Genomic DNA, 12,990 nt, shown 5'->3' with positions numbered 1-12,990 from the left:
ATTAACGACGCGAATGCACGGATTCATACTTTTTTTTTTGATGTAGTACCAAAACGATGACACAGAGGCTGAGTTCTTTCTCGCAATGGACTCCAATATGTCCTGAATAAATTAATCTGAATCTATATTCAAGGTTCATTTCATGGAAAACATTTCAAATCTTGTCCATGACTTTTCAAGGACACATAATACAAAATCTATCCACAACTTAGAACACCAACAGAACTATGACGTACACTACTCCAAATGTAGTCTTGAAATAAAAAGATAATTTTGGGAGAGATCAAAGGGTCAAAAGATGATTAGCGAGAAAATAAACAGAAAAAAACATTTCTGATTCACAAAATTCAGTCTGTTCCTTTTTTCGCAGTCTCTCTTGACTTCAAGGCTTAGGCTAGTCGTCTTTTCAGGTGCCTGCACTGTCTTTCACTCACATCTGCTGTGTGTCACCAGTGTATTCAGTAATCGACTTCCTGTATACATGGCTCTACCGGTAGGCACAGACTTGTAAAACAGTCTTTTTTTAAATAAAATCCAGGTTCTCTAACTACGTTGTTGGTGTTTCGTTTTACGTGTAGTGACCCATATCATACTACTGCAGAGGTTTGCTGTTATTTTGAGCAGTGTTAGTGGTTAAAAAAAGCTGTTTTGGATGCGTTCAGCGCAAAGGTAGCCCTTTGGGGCTGTTAGCGTCTCTCCGGGCAGTCTGCTGAAAAAGACCATGGGGTCCATTTTCGCCAGACTTACACTTTAATGGTGATCTAAAAGTTATGAGACACAAATACTCTTTGAAAAAGAGTATTACCAGCATTGTTCAGTATTGTTGTTATCTTCATTTAGGAACGTCTTGTTGTAAGGAAAACATTTATACTTGTTTGAGTGATGAAGGGGCGATGCTGAAACATTGAATTCATCAAACTGACCTGTCCACTTTGCAGGCTTTGTACCAGCCTCCGTATTCTCCAAACGGAGAGCCGTCCTTCTGCTTCCCCTGTGAGACAAAACTCGTGTTCATTAGTTCACAACAAAACTGCTTAAAGGGGAAATCACATCTACTTACATGAAGATTTTGAGTCTGCACAAGAAGCACACACTAGTGAACTAAAACAAGAAGTAACTTGTGCTTTAAAGGAGGAAAATGAACCCATTTCAAAGCGAGAGGCTCTTTTTTTAATACCATCAAAGATAACATGAAGGGGTATTTAATCTTATAGTCCAGTCAGGATTCCTTCTCTGAAACATTTTTAAACCATGAAGACTCATCAGCACTGGATGGTTATTACAGAGACTTAATCTGCTAATCCAACTCTAACCAAGTCAATCTTTCCTATTTCATCTTAAATCTGATCACAAATCTGTCAGAGGGGTTCAACACTGTTGTCCGTGGTTTGCTCTGTGTTTGATCGTCCTGAATTTAAACGTAGTTAACAAAATCAACAAAATATGTGAAAATATGTGTATGCTCGTTAATAAGGTTGTCAGGGTACCAGAATTTTAAACTTCTATATGATACTAGTATAAAAAATAACAACTCCTTCTTAGAATATTACACCTATTATTATATTCAGACATCTATGTTTTGTTCAATGTTGTTGTTATTTGTGTGCATGTTTGTTCTGTCTCGTTCAATATCATCAATAAAAAAAACTACGAATTGACATCTCTTTCAATTCCATGGTTAAAAGTAAAAATAAAAAAAGGTCCTAGGCACACAATGTTTTGGTACTGGTACAGAAGGCAGAAAGAGACCTGAATGCACCACAAAGTCCCATCAGAGCCCACCAGCTTTACTGTTCCTTGTCGTTTACATAAAACACGTTTCAACAACCTTTCCTAATCTTTTTTTTCCAATCTGTATCATCAACAGATTTCCTCACCTTGCTTTGTTCCTCTCTCTCCTCTGCATGCATCCATATTGGTTTGTTCTCATCTGCAGAGAAACCCACACACGAGTGAATCAGTGCTGACAAACGTTCACTCAGATACACAGCAGCAGAGAGGACAGGTTCTAAAGGATTTCAGCTGAAATGTCATTTTTGTTTACAGCTAAAAAAAATGATAACAGCAGCCTGAGAATATTAGCCTTTACATTAGAATAAGGGATGTGTTTGTGCTGCTTTAAGTCACTCTGGAAGAGAGGATAATGGCTGAAATGTGTGCGGTTATCGTACCGTCAACGGAGCCGAACTCCCTCTCGTGAGCGCGGGTGAGGATTTCTTTATACAGAGTTTCAGCCTGTTTGAACTTGCCCTGTTTCAGGTAACAGGAAGCCTGAGGAACACAAGATAACTTAACGTTAAGAGTCAGCATGACACCGTGAATGATAAAGAGGTTTTCCTTCATATTACACTCACAGCAGATCCATTTCTTTAAATATAAATATAAAGTATTGTATGTTTCTACCACTCACTAACAACTGAAACATACGGGAGGTTGAGCTAAGATGTCAAACTAAAATCATTGTCTCTAAAACCACTAAGAAAATTATAATTGTAATCAAATCAGGGACAAAATAGTGAAGATTAGCATTTCAGATAAATAAAAATAGTTCATTCTCATCTAAATACACCAGCATTTTAAACAGTATGAGTAGTCTCTACGTTACCAATCTTTTAGAGCCACATATACAGGGTCCAGACTCTTTTCTTGGGATCATTTTCGAGGACACTTTTCACGAACATTTTAAAGTCTTACTTTAAAAGGTGTGCAGTCTGTAGCTTAAACTTATCTCTGAGATCATCTCTTACATGCTTAGAAATTATGTCACCTTTAGATTTATTAATATAACCAAGTTGCAATGAGTTACTCTTACTTTTGTCTACCGTCTCTTTCTTTAAAACAATAAAAATTAAGTATAAAAAAAAGAGCCAGCAAGAGTATCTGGCACCTGTCTTAATAAATAACTAGGCTGTTATGACGGGAACTGTTTGGCAGGAGTCGTTTCAATACCAATCCTTGTATTGCAAATGTCTGAAATAATTCCAGGACATTCGACTTTTTCTCTCTCATTTTCCATGTTTTCCAGATTTTCCAGGATGCGTGAGAACCAAGCCCCAACCACTGCTATTTCCTGGTTGATCCAATAAGGAAGTGCCAATAAAAAGACATGGCATGTTTGCCGGCCGCTGCCCGGTTGAGAGAGGTCGGCTTTAGCAAAGCACGATAGCACATGTATGAGCATGAGCATTGACAGCGGTCCTGATGTCTATTTATATACGACTGAGACGCATATTAAAGATGCTGCTGAACAGTTCGTGGAGGTCTGATTTATTTTATTGGAGGTTAAGGTTTATGAATAATAAGGGGCGTGGTCTCTTGAGTGTAAGCCGCAGCCAGATGGACGTATGTCCCTCCCCCAACATGCCCTTTCTTGGTAAGAGGAAATGAGGCGGAGTTAAAGTCTGACAAGATGGCGTCTCCTGTAGATGAGGACGATTGGATCAAGTTGAGAGAATGGACCTCGACAGAGAGGCTGCGTCGATTTTTTTATGCAGTCTATGGCGAGAACCTTACATACATGAATTTTGCTGTGCAATATTCTGATGTTACTGAGCTTCAGTTCTACAGTGTTTGTTTCCATTAGCAAGTTAACTCTCATACCAAGAGTGTTACAGGCCAACATACAGAATGATGACTCTTTAGTAAGTGGTAAGCATTTAAACTCGATTTAAATTGACTTATTGACAAAAGCAGCTTTCCTCCATCAGTGAAATATTGCCTCCACCCCCTTCTCACCAGGTTGTTCTTGGTCTTGGCCACGTTGGGGTCGTCGGGGCCCAGTTTGGTCTGGTAGATCTCCAGCGCTCTCATGTAGTAGTACTCCACCTCCTCGTACTTGCCCTGGTTCTGACACAGCAGGGCCAGGTTGTTCAGCTGCTTGGCCACATCTGGGTGGTCCTTCCCCAGCACCTGGGACGGAAGCAAGTGGAGAGGAGGTGGGGGTTTAAAACAACAGTCGTTACATCAAACAAAATGAGCTTCTGACCACAACCTGTGTCTCACATTGAGCCATTTGGTCGACAGCCTGTAGCTTCATGCTGTAGCTGCTCATTTAGCACTTTGTCTATTCTCATATAAATCCAATGCATAAGTGGCTAGAAAGCTTAGAAATTCACTGATAAGTAATTCGTTTTCTTTATTCTCTGAATCAATATTTAGGTGCAAATGTGTAACCCAGTTTAAATTCTCATGTCTACTTAATAATTATAATTTTGAATTTCCCTGGAAGACTAAGCTGCCAAATCGTTGGCCATCGGGAATATTTGTTACATCTCCTGCCAGGTTGCGTTCATGCTTGCACTGCTTTCTACAGCTTTCTACAGCTTATTGGAAATGTTGCTGATCTTGGAGTCTAATATTACTTCCTAATAGCAGTTCTCTCAATAGTGGTGTACACACCACCTGCACAACACATGCTACTTAAGACCCATAGACTCAAGAAGTCATATTGGGAATTAAATCTGCAACTGCTGTTCACACTGATCTAACCTGCTTTCTGAACCACCGAGATGTCCCCTAAAAGATTTCGACCTGCAGACTATTGACCGGCTTGATTAAATAAAAGCAGAGTCCAGTGGGCAAACGCATCAATGCAACAACAAACAGGCATTTAACACAGGCAACAATATTGTCATCTCCTCTTTGCACAAAGTAGGACTTGGTTATTTGTCTAGGAAGACGTTTCACCTCTCATCCAAGGCTTCATCAGTTCATGTACGCAACTGACCAGGCTGGGACTGGACCAAAGCCTGGTGACAAATGAGAATGTCCACAGGCCTAGCTATAAAAAATCTTTCAAAAGTGGATGTGTTTGCATTAATGTGGATATGAGCTTTTCCTGCATGATGAGGAGGCTTAACGCCATTAGAGGACAGTTTACCGAGTGTGTGAGAAATGCAGACGGATCATTAAGAGAGGGTTTCATCGGAGTGCAGTAAAGAGTGGGAGATCAGAGAGGGAAGAGGGATTGAAACATGCAGAATAGAGAGGAGAAAGAAGAGGAGACAGGGCTGAGACTTTGCATCTCTTTTTCCTTCCTGGTACGTCCCTTTCCAAAGAGGATGAAGGAAGAGAAGAGAATGCAAAAGAGAAAAGGACATTAAGTCAGAGAAAAGCTGATTGCTGCTGCATTGAGAAATAACTTCATGAAAAAAAACAGGGGAAAGGGGACAGGAACAAAAGGAAGGCAGGGGGAAAACTAAGACAGAATAACATGTTGTGAAAAGTTAAAGAGCATCCGAGATAAAAAAGTAACCCAAGTAGCTTTGGGTTTGAGATTATTGAGGTACAAATCTGCAGGAGGTCTGCAGGAGATCAGACTCTTGCGGGATCATCCCCCTCCCTGCTGGAGACTGACAGTGTCTCAGTGATCCACAGGATGGTGCAGAGCTATCTACCAGCATCTACGGCATTCACTCAGTCCTCGCCTCCTCCTCCTCCTGCGTATAACACATCTGACAGCTTTCCTGTCAATAAAAAGGATCGCCATAAACTGCAGAGGACAGCGGTGTCTGGGTCACTGAGGAATTGATCGTGTTGACCGACGGACGCCGTGTCTTGAAATACCAAAAGGTTAGAAACACTACCTTCGTCTAAGATTAAGCTGAAATGCTTCTACTCACAGGGCACTTACTGAATCCACGTTTCATCCAAGAATTTACAGAATATGGGGACTTTTTGAAGAAATTCAAAGAGATTTAGTTTCTATCCCTCTGAGACAGACGCACACATTTCAACAAAGCCGTCTTCACAAAGACACCAGCAGCAGGCGGGGCTTCAGTTTCTTATTCAAAGACATCTGAGCAGAAAAGAAAACTTACAATTTAAATACTCCTTATGTGGTTCAAGTTTGAGGGAAACTTTTTCATGCACTAAAAGATAATTATACTCTTCACACATGTAGAGATAGGCTTTCATCATTTTGTTTGATTTAAAAGGATTAGGCTGCTAATATTATATACTTTTTCTAATGTCATATAATCTAACAAAAAGACAAAAACCAACAAACAATAGTATTTCAATACTTTCTAACGTCCCCTGCCAGACACTCAGTGGCACTCAGGCCCCAGGCCTATTGGTCCTTACTGAGGACATACACTTTTATTTTAATGAAATAACCAGGAGGAAAGTGGTGTTTTTTGGGGACTATTTTCAGCATTTGGTGCTCAGACAAGCATGAAGCATAAACCAGGCCCACAGCAAGGATTTTATTGCCTATATGTTCATTTGCAATGCCCATACCTAGATGGGCGCTTTATATACAAAACTCTAGTGAGTATTAGTGAGTAAAATAAAACATCATCAGAGTTATCCTTTAGTTGAGTTTAGTGGCACATTTACTGTCTTTAAGTCACTGTTGCAGTGTAGCTAGATGACACGTATTACTTGTTTGTTCAAATATAAAGTCAGTGTTCATATTATCAACTACTCAATATAATCACTTATATCAGCATCACATCTGAACTTTTCTATCCAGAAAGAAAGCACATAATCATTATTTCCTAGACAAATAACCAAGTCCAGTTGCTTTTGACTGAAATTGCTTTGGGCATAACGATGACCTGGACAAATGAGAATATTCACAGGCTCAAATAATCATACTGGATCATAGCGCCGACATGTTTTTATTTCCTCTCAAATAAACCGTTTCAGAATAGTTTCAGAATCTTCTCTACCAGTTTAAAGCTTCATCCCTTATTCTCCCTGATGCAAACCAAACTCACTGAGTTTTCCTGAGCTTCTATATCACTGCAGGAGAAAGGAATCCTTCCTATTCAGCAACTCTGCAGCAGCCAGCTCGCCTTGGGCAGAAAAAACCCAAATCTTTCAGCTTAAGCGAGAGCATTATCATCCGAGGTTTAAGTAAGCATAAGGGAAAAAAATGAAACCGCTCAGCTTAACCAAAGCTGACATCTCATTCTCAAGAAGGAGAGAGAAGGAGGGTTTGTTCAAAGGCAAGAGGAACAGACACTGAGCAGTGAATAAAAACTGCTTTCTGCACTTTCAGGATTGCTGAGCAGCACCTCTGTAAGCACCAAACTAGAGGTCAGACAAAATACTGACCATCTCCCCTGAGATATATAGAGATACACATCTTTAAACGATACAAAACAAAGGCAGAATAAGCCGGACTGAGTCAAACAAGAACAACATGAATGTGACATATTAATAGTAATATTTTTACCTCAATGGCCTCAATTAGAGTATCTGATCGCTTCTTCAACAGTTAAAGCCCCCTCCCCTAAACAGTCAGTGCGTTTACATGCAGTTTAAAAACCTGATTATATATGGGTTAAGGGCATACCAGGGTTTCTGGTAGGGTACCCCGGAGTTATAACTCCCCCCTCCCCACTCTGTGGTAGTGGCTTTTGACCCGGAAATAGAATAAATAAGGAAGCAACAGTACCGAAAACAACGTGCAAAAAAACTATATTAATAGATAATAATGGAGCGTTACTTTTATACAGAGGGAAAACTTCGCAACAGCAAGTAACATCACTACCAATAAGACCCCTTTCGGCCGTAATTCTGTTCAAAAGTATTCATATCAGCTGTATGTTGGCGGAGCGTCACCTACTGTACAGGAGGAAGAGTTACTCTGTCATTTTCCCATTTTACCCCCTCTCATGTATACGAGGGGAACTTCAATAATCCGATTATTACCTTAACCGGGGTAAGGCCATTTTCGGGTTACTGGTAAGTGATTGTCCAATCATGGCTTGATGGGACATCCACATGAAACATTACCAAAAAAACACCCATCCTATTCTAGTTAACTACAGCTGAGACAACTGAGTTACAGTTGTACTTTCAGGTGACAAAATTCACAGTGATCAGCTGGAGATGATTAGCTGTTTTGTTTACTTCTGTGTGAAGTGTTCACCCCATCGTTTGACTTTGAATTTTCGAGTGGCAAATCTGTCATTGTTATCGCTGTAAACTGCTCAAATGGAAAACTTGACCTGGCAGAGCAACAACAGTAAGGGTTTGTCCTTTAAAACTAGTGACTCATGGGAGTCATCTTGAGTGAAACTTTCAGGGCTTAGTGTTTGACTGCTTTGTGACTAAGTAGGACACAGAGTTTTTCTAAAAGTGAAGTGAAAGTTTTAAGTCTGATGAAGAAAAGCAATGATCCTCTGTCCGAACAGAAACAGCTTTCCTATCATCTGTTTCACCACTAATGAATCGGTTTTGTGTGTGACGACCTTTGACCTACCTTTTCTCTGATCTCCAGCGCTCTCTTACACAGAGGCTCTGCTTCCTTGTACTTCCCTCTCTTCCCATACAGGACGGCCAGGTTATTGAGGGTGGCAGCAACCTGACAGCAGGAGCACAAACACATTCATTATGTCATTAATTATTCATTGTTGTTGATGAAGCCTCAATCATTTTCACCCAAGTGCAACCGCAAGACTCCGCCACAGCAGCAAAGTGCCATTGATCTGGTGAGAGAGGAATTAATGAGGAGGAGGAAGAAGACGTGAGGGAACAGGAAGTGATTATGGTGGGCATAATCACATGTATGATGAATGTGGTGAACTCAGGAGGAGGGAGACTACGGAGGCGTCTGGAGGTCACCTCTGATCTCTGATTCAGACAGGCTCTGGTGGCCATGTGGGGAAGAGTGGGGAGAAAGGAGGGAGGAGGGAGGGAGAGCAGAAGGGTGAGGGGAGGTGACTGGAGGACGGGGAGCAGCGATAGAGGGAAGGAAGTTTACTGCAATCGCACTTACAAAACTCTTTTTTTATGTTTAAAAATAGTTGAAAAGTCAAAAAGCAGAACAGGCTGTTCCTGCCCTTCCTCAAGTTTCTTGGCCATCTGCCTGCAGATCCACGGTGTCCCCAGGCGGCACCCTCTCCAGGAGGAACCCACTTCAAGACTTGAGACCTGGATACTTAAAAGCGCTGTTTGACGCGTAGGAAGAAACCACAATCAGAGGCTTCTTGACTCTTGTTTGGTGGGGGCACAGAGGCACTTAACTATTTCCCTACATCCACCCTGGAACAACCTTGGACCTGTCCAGGATTCTGGTTCAATAACCACTCCACCTTTCACACTACCTTCAGCTACTTCTCCTCCAGGGAGGTGACAATACACATTACCAGGCTCAACCTTCACCTTCCACCCAACTGACAAAGCTCCAGACCACCCAATTAGCTTTTCTGTAAACACTATGTACATTTGTTGTAGGGATGCAATACGGAACAGTACAAAACTGAACCAAAGCCTAAAAATTGGAGCTGTTCACTACACAAACCGTGGCCCCGTTTTCACATGTGAGCTGCATTTTTTTTTTATTCCGTAAGTAAACAAAAGTTATTAGGTCCGTTCCCTTGCTCCTAATAGAAGCTGAGAGTAAAGAGTGCAGTGTGGAGATCAGTGGGGATGGCACGTGGAGGCAAAAAATGTAACGTTTGAGGATGCACAATCATATTTTAAGTTGGGTTGAAATAGGCTGAGTAACCCTTTTGCTTTTAAAATAATATTTGTTCTCTCTGGATAGAGGAAAAATTGTATTCTTGCAAATATTAAAAAACGGCAACACAAACTGAACTGCGAGCTTGTTGAACAACTGCACCCCTAGTGTGTTGGTAGGCATCAATAATAGCAAACATTCAAACTAGGGTGAAAAGAAAGGCGAGTAGAGGAGATCAGAAGGAAGAGACCAAGAGCAAGAATCAGTTTCAGATAATGGCCACATTGTTGCCGAAACTACGATTTTCTGGTGATAAATGACTTAAAATTTCCTAATAGAAAAGAAGGATCAGGTGTTGCTGGCAGGTGGGAAGGGAGGAGTGGGGAGGAGGGCTAACCTCAGTTTCACAAACTGGAGAATGATGGAGGTCCAGACGGTGGAGAAACAGGCCTGCTGGGGTTAAAACAGTTAGTCGACCTGCTGTATATTTACAGTCTCTCTGACAAACACAAGCTAATGCGGTCTGAGAACCGGATTGGGTTAATTACTTATGAAATCTACTGTGTTCACCCTGATCGTCACTGCAGTCACAACCCTGGACAAAAAAGTGTGAAAACAGCCACCATTTCCCGAGAAGCTTTAGGGTGTCATGTACTACTGTCTTCGACTGCAAAAAGTGTTGTTCTTGACTGTAATAAACTATGCTATAAAATGGTTAAATGACCCTGCTGCTATCATAGGAAACTCAGCATCTGTTTGGTCCTTTTAAACAGATACTGAGCCCCAACCCATTTTCTGACATTCATTCTTTCATCTTCAACCGCTTGTCCCTGTTGGGGTCGCGGGGGCTGGAGCCGATCCCAGCTGACATCGGGCGTGAAGCGGCGTCCACCCTGGACAGGACGCCAGTCTATCGCAGGGCACATAGAGACGAACAGAGACAGACAACCATTCACACCTACAGGCAATTTAGAGTCATCAATTAACCTAACACTTGCATGTCTTTGGACTGTGGGAGGAAACCGGAGAACAAGTTTAATATTACACTTTCATGAAACAGGAGTACACTGCATCTCAGTGTACCACTTAGCAACTCTGAATCTCATTCATAGATTTATGGGCTCTTTAATGATGATAAATGCATCAAAACTGTAAATCAAACACTACTTTGGCTGCACTCTTATTACGACTGTTAGTGTTATTATGTGTGTTACCTGAATGGAAGGCAGGGTCAAATATTTTTAAATGAACTTTATTGATCCCTGAGGGGGAAACCGGGACACTGCAGCAGCCAGACATATGTGTGGATTAAAGAGTAAATTAAAGTGAGTGAGTTTAACGAGATAGAGAACTGTTATTTTCTATCATTAACTGCACTAACTCATTTTAAAATGTTTATTACAGTAAAGGTAATAATTCATCGTTAGAGCTCTTTATTTTAGAGGAATAGTTTGACGTTTGGTGAAATGCTCTTTTTTGCTTAGAAATCAGTACCACTCATGACTGAACAGTAAATATAAAATTACTGCTTGGCTTTAGGGGGAATGGACAAAATCAGCCCAGGCACATAACCTCTCATAACACCACAACATGTTTTCTTTTAATATTGGGCTTTTGTTTGGATTAAATAAACAAGATATAACGTGATAATTAGTGATCTTTAGAGGTGGAGTTTGTCTACTTTGGCTTTAGTAAAAGCCTCCACCGGGGCAGGTTTTTTTTGCGTGTGATTAATTTATCACTATATTTTTTCAAACTGTTGTTTTTCTCCTGAGGACTTTCACACATAAGACGAATATCACATGTTGAAAAATTGATGTCATTTTTGCAAACTTTTGCACCGCAAATAAAGTCATAAACCAATCTGATTGTGTTGTCGACTTATGACGATTATAAAACCACAACATGGAGGCTCTAAAGCAGGGCAGCAAACTGTATTACTCCTTCAACCTTTACAAGGGCAGCGCGTACCAGATCCACTCCTTCCGTTCTTCCCTTTAACAATAAAAGCCCTAGGGCTGGCAAGTCCCACCCCTGTAATACAGCTCCCGGTAGACCCCCATGGGACCTCAGCTCCCGAAAAATGTACATTGGTGTCTATTGAAAAGGAACAATTATTTTCTGGTCCCAGTCATTCTCTGTCCTGGATTACACATATTTCTGTAGCTTCATATTTTCCATACAAACAATCTCACATAACTCTAAGCAAAAAACAGAAATTTGTCAAGTGTATATCTAACATTTAAATCTCTTTTTGAGTATTTATTTATGTCTATATACATGTTTTTCTGCACCTGACTGTAAAGACAATTCACCCGACAAACTATTGTGTTAAACTGAGACACAAGATGATAATAATAATTAAAAATAAAACTGATTAAAGCAAGGTCACAAAAAACACATTGTCCAGAACAACAGGGCACAACTGAATAACTTTGGAGTTGTGCAGAGACAGATGTACTCACAGCTGGATGGTCTCGGCCGAGAGTCTTCTCCCTGATGGCCAGAGCGTCATTCAGCAGGTTTGCCGCCTCCTTGTATTTGTTCTGATCCCTGAAACGGACAGAAGCAAACAGAGTCAGAGAGAAAGACACGGACACAGAAGAACAAGACAAGCACAGAGAAAACATAAAACTATGCTAACAATTTCCATTAACGGACCATTATTTTCAGGTGGCGCAGTCCAAATAGCTTTGCAGCAGTTCCCACAGTCAATGCAACAGTCTGCTGACAACAAGACGACCTACTCTCTCATTCCTGACTATTCAATGGAGAAGATTTGTGGAAGAAAGAAAACATGGGTCCAACCACTGTAAAAAGACATGTCCAGCACTTTTGTTCTTTTCTTCTCGAGCTGGGAAATGAACACTTCCCCAGTTCTATTACTATACTGTAAATCTTCTGATTGTGTCTGCTATGTTTGCTGTGTTACACTTCTGGCCTAGAAAGGAATCCAACCATCGTTTGGGAGGACCTATAGAGATCCCTGTCACACAAAAATGTTACCCAAAGGTTTTCAAGAGACGTGCCACTGTGTTTGTGAGGGTGACAGAACGACAACATGCTGGAACTATTATCACATCTTTCTCTTGGAAAAAAAAGCAGAGTTGTTAAAAGGTTCTGAGGGTTTTCAAATGATGTTACGACAGCAACAAGGTTAAAAATATTCCTTTCATAGACACCTACCAAAACACCATCTCAACATTTACTAATAGGCTTCAGTCCATTCTAAAATCCTGGGAAGGCTTGTAAAATACCTCAGGATTTACAAGCCAATAAAAGACCTTTGTTTTCATGAGGCTAACTAGCCTGGCATCACTGGAACCTCTCCGTTCATTTTCAGTTTCCAAGGGGCATCAACAACTGTGCAGACCAAAATGCATCTGGAAGCAATTAGACAGACCAACAACCAACCAGAGCAATGAAACAACGCAACACTGAGTGACACATGCAAGTTGGGGCGGTGCTTGGACCATTTTGAAACAGAAAAAAATGTCACAAACTTTATCAAATGACAGTTAAACAGTACACTAACCTTGTTTCTGATAACATTTTATGCAAGAAATAGGCAATAG

At 40.9% G+C, this 12,990-nt stretch overlaps 1 protein-coding gene across 8 annotated transcripts in view; it reads right to left on the bottom strand.

Annotated features, from left to right (window-relative positions):
* klc1a (kinesin light chain 1a) overlaps window positions 1–12,990 on the bottom strand; it is a 55,213-nt gene that overhangs the window by 21,930 nt on the left and 20,293 nt on the right. For all 8 annotated transcript variants that reach the window (XM_083924824.1, XM_083924828.1, XM_083924827.1 and 5 more), the window contains exons 6-11: window positions 11,881–11,968; window positions 8,216–8,317; window positions 3,736–3,909; window positions 2,172–2,271; window positions 1,878–1,930; window positions 924–991 (exon numbers count right to left, since the gene is read on the bottom strand). In XM_083924824.1, the coding sequence (XP_083780950.1) occupies window positions 924–991; window positions 1,878–1,930; window positions 2,172–2,271; window positions 3,736–3,909; window positions 8,216–8,317; window positions 11,881–11,968 (585 nt within the window). The remainder of the gene's footprint in view (window positions 1–923; window positions 992–1,877; window positions 1,931–2,171; window positions 2,272–3,735; window positions 3,910–8,215; window positions 8,318–11,880; window positions 11,969–12,990) is intronic.

This window comes from Echiichthys vipera (genome assembly GCF_963691815.1).
Source record: "Echiichthys vipera genome assembly, chromosome: 12".
Taxonomy (NCBI): Eukaryota; Metazoa; Chordata; class Actinopteri; order Perciformes; family Trachinidae; genus Echiichthys; species Echiichthys vipera.
This window is presented reverse-complemented; position numbering and strand designations above follow the sequence as displayed.